The sequence below is a fragment of the Schistosoma mansoni genome, chromosome W (genome assembly GCF_000237925.1).
Source record: "Schistosoma mansoni strain Puerto Rico chromosome W, complete genome".
In the NCBI taxonomy this organism is placed as follows: Eukaryota; Metazoa; Platyhelminthes; class Trematoda; order Strigeidida; family Schistosomatidae; genus Schistosoma; species Schistosoma mansoni.
Genome location: NC_031502.1, coordinates 53,176,860 through 53,192,271, shown reverse-complemented (window position 1 = coordinate 53,192,271; position 15,412 = coordinate 53,176,860). Strand labels below are relative to the sequence as shown.

Below are 15,412 nucleotides of genomic sequence, written 5' to 3'. Positions count from 1 at the left end.
ATGTTTCCTTGATTCTAGCGCTAATAACCTCGGGCCTGTTCTTGCACATATATATAGTTATCATTGATAACCTTTAGTCATCTCAATCCTACACATTCACTCATGTCAATTGTTCCACGCTATTTATTCTCTCAATGCTAAAATTCTAATACATATTTGGTTGTCAGCAACTGACGAGAAACCACGAAATATAATGAATTATTATTATTTTGCATCCTTACCTTCAGTTGACCCATTCAACAGAAGACTGAACACCCACAGGAGCATAATAGAAAAAAAAAACAACATAGGCTATAGGCCTTCTGTCCTTACTACACAAATCTGAATAATTCGAATTGAACGTTTAACAGAAACCGTAAGTGGTTTTGTGGGTGGTTTTATGTACTACATCGCTACAGTCTCATTTTTCTCATGAATAATTCTAGACCAAATGAGTTACTAGTTAACAATTTCAAAATACCTAATTGGTAAGAGCTTTTGCTGCAAAGCTTTTGACATTGTTTTCCTGAAACATAGGTCAGGTAAACCCCCAACAGGTCTGCATCTAGATGTGCTCAAAGATGGTAAATTGATTCAGGTAATTCATATTCTGTCTGTACCTAAATATCATAGAAACTTATAATAGATGAAAAAAGCTGTTACTCTTTCGGTAGAAATAAACAGTTATGCGACTTTGCCGTGGATCATCAATCCTGCTCACGTGTGCATGCAGTTTTGGTATGGCACAAATTTTTGAGTCGTGCGTTTCTAATTGACCTCGGAAGTGTTCATGGAACTTTTATTGGGAAAATTAGGTTAGAACCACACAAACCTCAGCAGGTTAGTTTTGTTTACCTTACATCTACTGGTCCCCCACTTAAAACAAGTAATTTACTTCTGAAACTGTTTGATTTATATTTGTGTATTAATAACAGAAGCCCGAGTGTCTGTGTTAGTTTTTTCTGATAAGATTCTGTAGGTGTCCAGTCTTATCTTGTGTAAGCCAATTGGAAATGTGGATACCAATCTTTCCGCCAATAGGTTCCAAGAGCTGGTTACCTGGTGGAAAAACCTGTTTGCAACAAATATTTTGTTCATCCTTCGGTTTCGAACGTGCCTGCTATATCCTTTAAATTGTGAAACCTATTCAAAATAAGTCGTTCCACATCCGAAATTATTATTTGGTACCCTAACCATAATTACATCCCCTTTTAATCTGTAGTAAGCCAGCTCAAATAGATCCAGCTTTTCTTTATATTAAGTCATCGTAATCCTACACTTGTATCTCCCTTACCTGCTACATTTAATTAGATTGAGACGGTATATTTTTTTTAAATAGGCTTGATTCTTGGGGTTCATTTCGTTTAAATTTATGTAACCGTAGTTTCTTAGATCATTCAACAGTTTCTTCGTACTTTTTGTTTGTAAACATAACGACATTGTTATGTATAACAGTTTGGACCTGTTCATAAACGCTCGTGTTCAATAGACGCCTTCTAAGCTCCAACCTATTGATTTTGCAACCATACGTTAAGGCTGTTATCTCATTAGCATGTTATACAAGTTATTTTTATAGTTCCATGTAAAATATGTGGTTTCTGTGCTGCAGTGGTTGTAAGTAGATATTTGTGTACGCTCTCACTTTTAACCCAATCACTTATTCCACAATATGACCGGGCTGTTGTCGAGCTATGGACGTCACGCAGATGAAAATTACTTCTATAACTTATATGTCAGTCGTTAGGGAAACTTCTCTGTGTAGACTCATTACACAAGCATAGTGTAAACATTTGGTGTTTTCCTACCGCTTAGTTTTGACAGTTTAAATTGAAAACTTTATGTTACGATGCTGGCAAGACTTTTCAAAAAGCAAACTCATTAAAGGTTGGTTGTTTCAGATTGGTTTTTACAGTAGTTTAATTTGTCATACTACACAAGTGTGCTGAGAAAGAAACGAAACGTCTAAAAAAAGCAAAATGGGGTGGATAATTAAGGGATATGTTAGTGAAGGGTGATACGTTACTCAGGATCTGCGATAAAATGAATCGCGGATGTCTGTTATAGATCATGTCATTTAGGTCTAACCTTTTTATGTACAACGAATAATGATCGGTAAAACGAGCTATGCACGTAGTGCTTATCAGATAATATAAACGATAAAATCTTAAGAGTTGTAGTTTAAGTATCATTAAAACCATATTAGATTCGTTTCATCCAGTGCCTCTTATAGTTATTGAAAAACATGAACTATGCATCATGATTGCAACACGTACCTACGCTGAACCACATCTCCTAGCATCGCTTCACTGTCTCGTGGACTGGACTTGGGGAGTGGCCTCCCGGGTAGAACCCTTGCTTAGGTTTATCTACCCGACAGTATCCCAATCCACACACAAATATGATGACAACTTTGTGCTCCTTGTATGGGGTACTAAGGAAGAATGGCGAATTGATTAGTGAGGTGGTGAGTCTTCATCAGTTGAGGTGTTTGGGAAGTGCGTTACGTATGCCCAACCAGTGCCTTTCTCGACGGGCGGTGTTGTCTAGTGTAATCTGAAAAAAAGCTAGGGGCGGCCAAAACATGGTTTCAGTCCTTGAAGTCGTCAACAATATGACTGAGATGTGATAATAGGCATATACTACCTGGTTGGGGGTCCGCTTGATTATCATAACCAGTGGTTAGAGGTTTTCAATGACGTGGCTCACATTTATCTGCAATAGCGTGTTTGCATCCATTCTTTGTCTTCCTCTAAATTGTGAGATTCTGGTTCTCTCATGACCTTTTTTGTTCTTACCTCGTTGATTTGGACTTTCTTGAATCGTATCTTTGATGTCCAGTCTTTTCAACCACCATTGATACTGTTACTACCTCTACTATTCTGAGATTTGACCTGACAATGTTATCTCTGTGTTAATGGGGTAATACAACTTGGACAGATTTACATACGTACCAGGCTCTCTACGTTGCGACTGACTGACAGCAAATCTTGATGAACCACTAGATACTAACCCAATATAACTATCATTTGTCCCATATTTTCATGCTTCTAAGTCACCATCTTTTTTCCACTCAATATAAATGATATAAAGTAATGTTCAATACGCATTGTGTTAGGTTTTTATTTTTTCAAGACACCAAAAGCGGTATTTCGGGCTAAAAGCTTATTGAATTATGGTTCTTTATATCCCCATGAATCATTACCGAACCTCTGTTCCACTTATACGATGTTATCACCAAATGTGAGGATTGTTTTGAATGAGTTTATAGTCAAATTTTACCGTCTGAAATCCTTGGTTTACTGAAACAAGTTCTCATAAGCATATGTGACAACAGGTTACACCCGAATCCATCCCCATTTTCCGAGTTTGAGTATAAAACTTACTGTGATCGTAAAACTGTTTTGTTTTTAGTGTATGTGGTCGACAAGCTAATTGTTTTTATTTATAGGTTCCAATCGACTCCGAAATACATTTTGGTGCGTCTACTCGTGTTTATATCATCCGTGAACGTCCTAATCCCTTGTACAACATTTCCGGAAATCCTTCGGACCCGAACTCGCAAACATTAGATGGTAATGGTACAATGGGTCCAGAAAATCGCAATTTGGATGGGTCTGATTCGGCTACAAACTCTTTGGGCTTACTCTACTCTCAACTTCCTCAATCCGAGGTTGAATTGGATAATTTAACCGAGTTTAACACAGCACACAACCGTCGTATAAGTAGTATGGTTGATGTTGCCTCTAATCCTACAATTCCTACAAACAAAACACGTAAGAGACCACTGCAAAATGTGCATTTCAGTGACGCAGATGAGGTTATTAATCCTGAGGATGTTGATCCTTCTATCGGAAGATTCCGAAATCTTATACAAGAGACTTTCATACCAAATAAGGTAATTATGACTATCGATTTCCAGTAACGATTAAGTGTCAAGGTTTTTTCATTGCCTCTAATTTCTTAGGGAGTTTAGTCGGTCTAATTTATCAGATTTATGTACAAGGTGATGATTCGTGTCATTCTGTCTTAAATCACCCTAATAATGAAATACTATCAACTTGTAAAAGCAAATGATATCTAAAGGTTTCTCTAGTATTCCCATACCACACTGGAGACTAATTGCTGAATACTAAGAGTAGAATCCACATCCAAAGTGAAATATTTATCTCATATTTATTTCCACTATTCTTTTCTGATAATTAATATAAAATACAAAACATAGGTTCAAAGTCCCTAAACTACTTCCTTTGACAATCCAGCCCCAAGTATAAGACATCAGGTTGTTAATTCACCCTGCCCAAACAGACATATGAAAGCCTTGTGCAGTTTTAAGATACGGTATATATATATTAGCAGTAATATCATGCTGTTGCTTTTTGTATATGATTGTAGTAGGTATTTGAATATTTTAGTACTCATTTTAAATACTTTTGAAATTTCCAAGTCACATCTAAATCCTATATTGTGTTAAATTTTTTCTGTCATTTAAAGCGTACTAAAGGCAGTCATGAAGGTGCTAGCTTAGGTGTTGCAGCTCCAGAACTACCTGAAACTTTTCGAACAACTGGAAAAAATAATGTAGATGGGAATAACTCTGTTCATAACTCAGGAAGAAGTTTGATGCACATGAAAAACATATTTGGACCCCATTACAGTCTGGCTTCTAAGCTTGGTTTACCTGTGCCAAATCTTGCTCCAGATGTTGAAAGTGAACCTCAAGAGCCTACTTTACCACCAACTGTAGCAATGCTTCATGCCTATGCACACTCAAGGCCTGGGACTCTAGGAAATGCTTTTTCAGAGGGAAAAAATACTGCAGGTGTATCTAGACTAAGTGCTAGTGATATCTTAGGGGCTTCAAATGAACTGGATAGTGTTTCAGGTGCTAATCAGGATTCTGGACTAGATATGGGTCTTGTTGAAGCCAATTATCCCAAAAAGAAGAAGTACGCGAAAGAAGCTTGGCCTGGTAAACGTCCAGGGTTCCTGGTTGGACCTACAGCCTAGTATTTGTGCATATTTCCTTTCATTTTTAACAATTTCCGTGGTACCTTATATTTCCTCATTCTTGAAAAAGATGTCTGTCTTGTATATTCGCTCCATTAATGTTATTAGAAGTTTTATCATAATTGACCGTGATAACAGATGGAATGTACAAAACTTTTTCTGTTTACTATCATACGGATGCCAAGTTATAGTTTTTATCAATCTCGTTAATTATCATGATTCACTAACTACTTTTGAGGATTTTGTGCAAGCGTAAAATACCTGATGGTTTTACAAGTAATAAACCACTGTAAATACAATCACAATATTTTTATTTAAATAATATTCCCATTTTAGTAACAAATATCAGTTTTCTCAAAATACCATTACGAAATTACAATGGTTACTACACTACTAACAGTAAAGATGTATATGTTGTCATTATGACTTGAAATACTCTAAGATTTACCAGATAGTCTCAAGGCACAGCTAATGCATGAATTGATCAGAACTATAGTCCTTACGTATTGAATTGCTCTTAGATCTTAACTACACCCAGTTAATCACAAATTATTTGGCATCTTTCCACCTCATCTGGTTTGTTCTTCTCTCCCACAATACGCTGTTGCTGATGGCATCCGGCCAACGGATATTCAGTATCCTACGTAGACAATTGTTTAGAAATATTTGTACTATTTTGATGATGATTATATTAGTTCCACAAGTTTCAGCTCAGTACAGTAGGACTGTTCTAGCTTCCTACTAAAGATTTTGATATTGGCAGATAGTTGTTTTGAGTTCCATATATCCTTTAACTGTGGGAATGCTGTCCTTGCTTTGTCAATCCTTGCCTTTACGTCTGCATCAGATCCTTCTTGTTCATCGATGATGATGCTGCCCAGGTACATGAAAGTTCCCACCTCTTCCAGAACTTCTTCACCAAGTGTGATTGGGTTGGTGTTCCCCGTGCTGTATTTTAGGTTCTTACTTTTCCCCTTGTGTATGTTGAGGCTTACTGCTACATTGGCTGGCGTCACCTGCATTTGTTGGTGTATATGAGATAGAAGAGCTAGATTATCTGAGAAGTTCAAATCATCTAGTCGCATCCAAGCTGTCCACTTCTCTACTATCGATTGCAGCTTCTCGCATAACTGGTCTTTATCGTCGTCATTGCTATCATTGGTGATTGCACAGCATTGGATAACATTCATTCTTATTTCCTTCCTTGTTTTGAAGGATGCTTTGGTGATTCTAGGTCCATGAGACTCCCATCTCATAAGTGCTTTTCGTACCTCTTTAGATAACATCAGAGCAACTCCCTGTGTGTGCGGAGCATTTTCTTCTTCATGGCCAGAGTACAGCAGTATTTCCCTTGAATCTAACTCTCTCCGTCCAGCTTGGATCCAACTAGTTTCACTAATTCCGAGCACCACTAACTTGTATCTCTTCATTTCCTTAGCTACTTGATTAGTCCTCCCGGTCTCCCACATTGTTCGGACGTTCCATGTACCTATATTAATTGTTGTTCTGGTTGTTAGAAGGATCATCTGCCTCGTGACTTCTGAAGAATCTTGGCTTTCACCATGAGGCGTCATAACTCTTCTGAATGGAGATCCCTCAACTCGGAGGGCAGAGTTTAAATTGTTTTTCCTGATTAGCGCTTTTTAGCTAGGTTGTTTTCTGTGGGACGGGTTTACTGACCCCACATCCAACCCTCCTTTATCCGGGCTTAAGACCGGCAGTAGCCGTAGAAGAGCTACAGGCAGAGTTATAGAGGAACAAAGTCTATGCCTTATGGTTTGAAAGTATTATGGTGTTGAGGCTTTCATTTCCGTTTGATTAAAAAACAGGAGACGATATCGCTTTTCTTATAATGACCCAGTTAGTGTGATAAAATATTTAGGTGGCTGAACAGATAATTTGCTTACTGAATCGATCTCTAAAACTAAGGAAAAGATTCCAAAAGAAAGAACCTTTGACCAGCTGGTAACGTAGATGTGTTACGAAACTAAAGTCATTATTTATGTACAATTGCTTAACCAAACTACTTGCCACTGAACGAATGAATAATCAACGATAAGAATAAAGTTCAGAAACAGCTACTGCTTATTCATATCTACTGGTAACAACGCGAATACGTTAGGTCCCGACTGTTTGCAATTGTCTCTTTTGATTCAGGTTGCTAGTGTATTTCATTGCTGCTTTTACGGCAGATTGTAGATCATCGTAGGCTACCTCAAGATAAACATCTTTTATGTGGTTGACTTAGTAACTAGTTAGTTTTACCTTGAGGTATTTACCCTTGGTCTCGTTGCATTTCTTTCCAAACGCCGACATACGAGTCCACACCAGAGCATTTTTAGAGTCTAAACATATCCTCTCGAGAGACCACTGATCTTACACCGAACGTCTCCAATTGCATTTGTTTACTGCCGTAATGGTGCCGGTTATCTCCAGGTTGTGCAGTGTCTCTCCTCATGCTTAAAATCGGTGCATATTAAGAATGAACGATCGTCACAGGCGGTCACCGTTACCTATCCGCTCAGTTGAAATCCTAAAAGGCTTTTCTGTATGCTTCTCATTCTTCACACCTACCTGGGCCTTAAAATCAACCACGATTACTATCTCCGAGTGTTTAGGTCAGGATGCCTCCGATAGAGCTCTTCTGTTTTGTCTATACTGCAGTCAGCAAGGTGTACGCAAACATGGTAAGAAGACAACAGCGTGTATCGTCATCTTTGCAGCACATAGACGACTGTCAAGCCTATTGCGAGATTAACTGTTCCGATTTCAAACTTAGTTATGTACCTACACAATGGTGTTACATTTCATATTACCTCCTGTTATTATGGTTCCCTTGGATTCTGGACCTATGAACTATTTTACAATATTCTGCATGGCTGATTTGGTCATGGAAGGTTGGACGAAAGTTAGGGGCAGATACATCATGTATGAAATGTTTTCGATTTGAACCGTACCAGTAAGTGAAGATTTCCTGGAACCGCAGTAGTCCTACTTCATTTCTGGAGAATTTGGATGTTTTAGTCCGAAATCATGTATAGTTAAATTCATTATACGTAAATACATCCTGAGTGTAAAGTCCCTCCATAGTTTCTATTCTTCGGCCTCATTCATCCCCTCAACTCTATGTTTTTAACATTCAGCTTCTCTTCGTAGGTAATAAGATTTCCTACCTCTGCTTCCTATTTAGCGGACTTCACTCTCGAAGTGTTGAAGTAAGGTGATAACTTGGACCGACTCGTATTCATGCTACTTTTTATTGTCCTCACAAATGACTGATCTTACTTAAATTATGTTGATAAGAAATTTTAGAAAAAGAGTTCGCTGAAATTTTTTGGATTTCAACCTCTAACTTGGTTGTGCTGGGCTCTTTTGAGATGTTAGGTCCCATGGTGGATACGAAGGATCCACCTAGCGGAGTTGGAAAACCTTCGTTCTGAACCAATGATACACACAGGATCCTGAGGGAACTTGTGGCGTATTGTAGGTCACTGGAAACCATGGGACTACATTTTCTAAACTTGCTCAGCTACCTTGTGGACTAAACCCCTAAATCAAAGGCTCGGGGAGCGGCCCCCTAAGGAAACCACCTACTTCGGTTTGAGCGCCCGGGCAGTGTTCCGGCCCTCACACAAATGGAATTATTGGTGTGGTGCACATATATTGGGTGCCTCCTTCACTGCACTGATATTCAGTCACCCCAATAACTAACATATAGATCCTTAGAGATAAGTAGTTTACTTTTGACTCTCATACAACTGCAAAAAGTGAATATTAAATACAAGTATATTCCAGGTCATCTCCGAAAGTACTATAAAACATAGGATTACAATTACAAGATTCTGTTACTGGGTGAGTCAAGATTATTATTTATGTAAATTATCAGCACAGTAAGCAATTTGGTCGCGTTAGATTTTGACCTATAACAGTGTCATCAATATTGAGGAATGTCAGTACTAACAGGTCAGTAATATATTTACAAATTCATCATGAAAATTAGAATTCCAATATTTGCGGGAAATATTTCATCCATCTTTGAACAGGAAAATATGCCGTCAATTTTAGTAGAGATAAATACAGCAGTGTGTAGAATTCTTACAACCACCCATACTTTTTTGGGGTTTAGATTCCTCTGTTAAAGTTCTTGGTCAGAGTTTGTATATATTTGATGCTATCTTATCTACTTTCGACAAGTTATTAAGCAAGTTACTCAATAGGATAACCAACGGAAAAATAAATACATTTGGAGTACATACTACTTAAATTGGAGTGATTTTACGCAGTTCAGTTTTGGTATTTATTATTACACTGAATAGTACGATACAGTTTTTAGTTATTCAAAGACGGCAATGAATATTATACTGATTATGGGAGTAAATCAAACTAATAGATTAAAACGCATCTATGAACAGTTTTATTGATTAGTCATATTAAAGTAGTCTTCATAATTGACTAATTGAAACCAGTGACCACAATAACACTGAACTGGATTGCCTTTTTCTAATTCTAGCCAATTGATAGAATCCGCTTCCGGTTCACCTAAGGAAAAGAAAGTGACAGTGAGTTTCGAAAAATTTGTGCTAAATATATAATTCAATAAACCTCAGAATATGCCTTAGCTTCATCTAATCCGTCAAGGTGTGTTTAATATTCGGCTATAAATTAATTCACAGAGACATTTATTTGTCTAACCATACACGAAAAGTACCTTGTTTAAGTTATAATAGGGTTTAAAATAATTAATAACCGCTTTTATAGGGTAGTTGAAATTGCCATGTTTAGAAACAGGTCGGAAACCAGTTTATTAATTTTAGACTACTATCTTTATTATCTATGTCATATTATATGTATGTGATGAATTTACTGGGGAGGTTTATGGATGTCCGTACTATACACCATAAATTATACATGTAATAAATGAGAATATTAACTGTGTGGATTACACTAACTGCTTGAGTAGATAATTGTTTTTGGATACAATTCTACCACTTCTCTCACAACGTCAGTATGCATGTGATTACCGTTGCTTATTAATCTAAATTAATTAGTACAAAAACTGCAGTATCATTCTTCATTTCACTGGCCTTTTTAGCATTTAAAATGGTAGCTGTTATGTCATGTGAGTGTTTCTACAAACAGGAATTATACCTTTTCATGATGCACACAAAAATTACCATGTTATAGGATGTAGGGTTGTTGTGTTTGACTGTTTTGAGAACTCACTCTACACTTCTTACCTTCAAAAGCAAGAGGGAATGATATCTTCAACACCAACTCACTAATACAATTACAAGTAAACTAACATTGAGGTAATAAAATGTATTAAATAATCTTTCGTACAGAAACCAATCTTGAACATATTATCTGCTTTAGGACGCTTCATGTCTGGATAGTACATAACTAGCAAGCAAAACATTCTGAACAAATAAAATCTTTTTCTGCGGGATAAATGTCACATAATACATAAAAATTTGGATCAATATTGGGGCCAGAGTGGGTTTCCTAGTTGGTAGAAAACCAGTTCTAAATTAATAATGTAGTTTTATTTAGTGTGAATGGTATGTTGAAAAACAAACATTAGTTCAAGATCAGGAAGTAGTAAGCGGACAATACAATTTGAGCCACCAACAAAAAGATAACAAGTGGGTCCATCCACGTTGTTGTTCGGTTCTTTTAGCAAAGTTCTTTGTATCCTTTAATTATAGGGACCATATAACGAACAATCTTTCACATAGCTATGACAAGTTTTAAAAGCCCCAAGAACCGCGATCATTAATTAGTTCTACTACCTTAAGGTTCCTATAATTTTGTCACTCAGTAGATCTTACGATTCAAAGATACGGTTATGCGAACATCTATAGTTTTTTCACATATTCAGTGTTAAGGATTTTTTGCCACCAACTCGTCGAACTTCACAAAATTGTTGATCTCGTCTTCAAAATATATCCTAATATCCTATGTAACAGGTGTGTTAAGAAGAGCCAGGACTGTGGACTGCACACTACATCACATAATTTAATACAAAAGGGGAAAATGAACTTAATAAAACTAACAAGCATTCGCTGAGGTTTACTTACAAATGCATCCAACCATTCGCCTGTGTGACTGTGAAGGAATAAGATTAGGAGAGAGTTCTGAATTTTCGCTAGGGATCCGTATGCGTTTAACCTCAAAAGGATCCTTTAACATAAACAAATGTTATATGAATATATTTTTGTTCATTACATGTTCCACAACTATTTTCGATACCAAATCAAAATTTTGTGCATTTACAGCCTCTCTAAGCAGTGGAAAATCAGAAACTAAAATACTAGATTAAAAATAAGCTTAGGTTACCAACGCAGTTTTCTGATGATTCCTTTGCATCTGACTTAGTCGTAAAAAGTCTTGAGTAGCACGAACCAACATAGCTTCTTATTAACGGGATAGACCTTAAAACGTTAATCCGAGAGTAGGCGAACATGATTCAGCTTTTACTGATGGGAGTACGTATATACGCTAAATTTAAAACAAAAGATTTAGATCTGTATCAGGCATAGTAACTAGTAATTACAACTTCGTTACGTTGACAATGTTTAGAGTAAACACCCTGAACACAATCTAAATTATTCGTTCTGATCAATTTAGAAAGCTAATGCTGGGGTTTTAATATGTCGTAGAATTTCCGATAAAACAGGCAGACCCCTGTTATAATTATGATCGAGACAGCAGAGGCCTGTAATTTAAGCAACTAAAGTAAACTCGATTACTGCATATAAGCAGCTAGCCTCTGTCTAAAAAGAGACAGTGGGTTGTTGGAAAAGATTCAAAGAACCTCAACTAAGCTGATTCCTGGAATAGCGAAGCTCCCGTATGATGATCGACTGGCTAAACTAAACCTATTTCCATTGTCATAGAGAAGAACCAGAAGCAACTTGATCACAGTTCTTAAATTACTTAGTGATGAATTCGCATCTGATATGCCTTCACTTTTCTCGTCTTCCAAAACAGAGGATTCACGAGGACACTCGAAAAATGTTTAAAAGCCCAGAAAAAATTAGTTGTCAGTTGACTATCGACTTTCCTACCGAATCATCAACGAATAGAGTTCATTACCTGAACACGTGATTGGAGCTCCACCTGTCGCTTTCAAAAGAAAGTTGGATCAACTGAGAGATTGCCATTGCCAGGGTTAACACAGGTCACCTAACCCCTTGTCCTTTCCAAACTGAAACTGAGACAACTACTGGGCACAGCTCAGGTTGATTATAATTAGACTAGCACTTCCATGATGTGTGATTCATGGAATAGTGTGCATACATCTACACGCTTACTGGAATACTGTACCATCATTCATTTAGGGTCAAGTTTGTAGAATGTATTCCAGAAGTAAAACACTTTAAACATCTCAATACGATAACTGTTGCTACTACCAGATACAGTTAGTTACCCGAATTTTGCTTCACACTTAGTGGCGATTTACGTCAACATACTAGTCTCTAAATTTTCAATGTTATAATACCACTGCGAAGAAATGTAAGGAGGTACTAGGTCACAATAACGACCAAAATTATCTTGCCTTGAAGTCATCGGTACCACAACGATGGACCAACTGCTGGACAGTGCGAGCGACCGAATATCGACTGTTCCTGGTTTATATAGGTTCCATAATGCTTAAAAATTTCTTAATGTTACCTCTGTACTTATATTTAAAACATTTAGCATCAGTGATTTGTCTGTTAGTGGATCATAAACTACAGAGCAGCGCAATAGATACCGTCAACAATGGCTTGCGTAATTTTCGTGAAGGATATGAATGGTGTTACGGACCTGAAGATATCGTTTGTAATGTGCATTCGTTAAAGCGCCTTGCTGATGACACAAGTCTACATGGAACTTTGGATTCGCAGTCCGCTTTTCCATTCGAATCTTACATAAGGCACATTAAGAAATCAGTGCATAGCGGTTACAATGTAGCTAAACAGGCAACTCAGCGTTACGCAGAAGAGGTATCATTATATAGGCTTGAAGCTGGTGTTTCCGCAACTACGATAGATACATCAATTAAACATGATTACAATAAACAGATAATTACATACAGATACACTAGATTCACTTCATTTAAGCCGGATAATGTAGTAATAGTCCACAATAAACTTGGACTGATCACTGATACGGGAAATAATAGATTAATTAAATGTACAGATTTTACTGACCCTGTAGATTTTCTCACGAAGCCATCCCCTTTTAGATAAATGGTAATATTTATGTGCACTGTAGTTATTCATGAGCACATATGGGCTTACATCGATGATGTATGCTATAAGTGCATTTCAATGAACTGTTAATCAAGTCGTAAGTTTCGTCGCAGCGTACGTTTACGTGGATAGATTTATCTTGCTTACTCATACGTTAATACTTTGAAATAATTTATGATTTTTAAATATCATTTAGCCTGCAACAAAACAGTTTACAGCCCTCAGTGCATTTGGCAAGAAGCAGGTACTTATCGGAGCAAGTGGCTTGTCAGTGAAGAACCGCATGTATCCTGCATTGTGGACATGTGTCTGAAGAACGGTGGTCAATCAGATGATAACCGTTCGGTCATCAAGTGTGAGGTTATCCACTACTACGGTAAGTTACATACACAGACATTCATTTCTTATAAACAATATGGAGACTGCCAAGGACTTATTGGTATTGTTCAGCAAACTCGCCGGTCGACATGCCAATATTTCACCTGGTGAAAACACATTACCACTGAATATAGAAAAACTTAAGATGTAAGTACAGTAGTCCTTCTAGTTTTTTACAGAGATACGTTGAAATAGAGACCACGGTACCTGTATAATTCTATTGACCTGGATATTGCTGAAATGTAGGTTGGAAATAGTCACGTTCAGTATCTGAAGCCCAGTTTGCTGGGCACTCAAGTGTCACCAGTCGCAGAGTACGCATTGAACGTTGAAATTTTGCCGTCAACCTCCACGTCAATGCCTGTTAGTAGTGAATTTTCGGCCGGACAAGTAACACTGGCAACCATAGTCTGTCTTTTTTACATTTGCGAAACTACACGTTTTTACGCAGAACATGTCATCAGTAGTATTAGGATCGAGTGCCAACGTTATGCTTATACAGAAGCTTGTTTATGGTGGAAACCGTTCACTGACTGGTCGAAAGTTGAATGCCACCACCGAATACGAATGCTGAAACATTCTTCTTGAAATCACGTATACCATTCAAACTGTCCGACTGGATCCCCATTAACAATCGGTTACGTGTTGTTAGATTAGAAAGTTCCACCAAAAAGCGAGGAAATCGCTGTGAGAAACGATGTCTTTTCGTCATCTCAGCCTGTGCTTTAATAGATTGCAGCTCGGATGCGATCGAGTATGAGTTATACCACCACTTAATAGTTCTACAGAAAGTGCGTTAGACAGATATTGTAGTACCAGCCGGAGACTTGAATGGTCAGGTCGGGCTTTTAGGCACAGAAGAGAGTAGATTGGGCGGCCGATGGGGACCAGTTGGTTGTAAATCAGATAACGGTGACCGTCTACTACAACTGTGCGCAGACTACAATTTGTTTCTGGCTGGCGCTAACTACGTGCACAGTCATCGCCGATGTGCTGCCTGGCGTCCTCCCTCTGCATCTGAAGTCTGGACTCTGACCACATCACGATCAGCTATTGCTGGCGTGGTTGGGTACAAAACTTTCGGAGTACCTATCTGGACTCTGATCATGCCCTTGTTCGCGTTAATCTTACCTTACGTTTCAGTGGCTAACAAATTCATTGCCCTAAGCGGATCGATGTCATTCAATGGGTTACAGCTCCTGTTGCAGTCAGTGAGTCACAACGTAGAACTTCGTACGTACGTACATCATTTCGAGTTGCCATACCACATTAGCAGAGATCCAGCTGTCAATTCAAACCCCATAGTGGTAGAAGTAGTAAGAGTATCAGCAGTAATCGGGAAGATTAGGGTTTGAAGATCTTATTCAAGGAGTATAATCCAGTGAAATAAATTTGGAAAGAGAAAAAATGTAGAGACATGAAGAATTCAGAAGACTAGAATTTGGCAGAACACAAAGAGTGGATGCGACGTCGCCATTGCAAATGATTTTGAGCCATGTCATTCAAGGTCTCTAACCATTGATTGCTTCTGTTGTAACCAAATATCAAACTGAGTTAGGTTGAAGACTAGCTACCAGCCCATCGAAAAGTATGCAAAATAAACGTAACTTCTATAAGTGAAAGAATTCTTTCTGGTTATATTTTTGCTAACTAAACTACATCTCCCATTATTATTATTTTATCCTAATACACTAATTTTTGTTCATTTTTTTATACGCACTTTACATTCTCTATTTCCTCACAGCCGCCTTGTTATTGTGTGGTGCATATGTATTTGGTGCTCCCTTTTTACCAATATATGTTCAAATAAA

General features: G+C 37.6%; 2 protein-coding genes across 2 annotated transcripts; one reads left to right on the top strand and one right to left on the bottom strand.

Annotated features, from left to right (window-relative positions):
* Positions 1-411: 411 nt before the first annotated feature.
* Positions 412-5,216, top strand: Smp_157940 (putative nuclear inhibitor of protein phosphatase-1; the record flags this gene model as incomplete). Its single annotated transcript, XM_018790143.1, has 5 exons — positions 412-467; positions 517-577; positions 613-819; positions 3,428-3,874; positions 4,471-5,216. 5 exons carry the CDS (start codon positions 412-414, stop codon positions 4,984-4,986), a joined length of 1,287 nt encoding a protein of 428 aa, XP_018655515.1. The 3' UTR covers positions 4,987-5,216.
* Positions 5,217-9,317: 4,101 nt separating this feature from the next.
* Smp_066200 (cytochrome-c oxidase) lies at positions 9,318-11,473 on the bottom strand. Its single transcript, XM_018790141.1, has 4 exons — positions 11,323-11,473; positions 11,212-11,288; positions 11,064-11,166; positions 9,318-9,525 (listed from the first exon to the last, which is right to left on the bottom strand). The coding sequence occupies exons 1-4, from the start codon at positions 11,447-11,449 to the stop codon at positions 9,401-9,403; spliced, it is 432 nt and encodes a 143-aa protein (XP_018655514.1). The 5' UTR covers positions 11,450-11,473; the 3' UTR covers positions 9,318-9,400.
* Between the last annotated feature and the right edge of the window lie 3,939 nt (positions 11,474-15,412).

Coding starts and splice junctions, on each gene's coding strand:
- Smp_066200 (XM_018790141.1), bottom strand. CDS start 11,449: ATGTTCGCCTACTCTCGGATTAACGTTTTAAGGTCTATCCCGTTAATA. Junction 11,167..11,211: donor CGAAAATAGTTGTGGAACAT/GTAATGAACAAA, acceptor TTTATGTTAAAG/GATCCTTTTGAGGTTAAACG. Junction 9,526..11,063: donor GCGAATGGTTGGATGCATTT/GTAAGTAAACCT, acceptor TCTTTTCCTTAG/GTGAACCGGAAGCGGATTCT.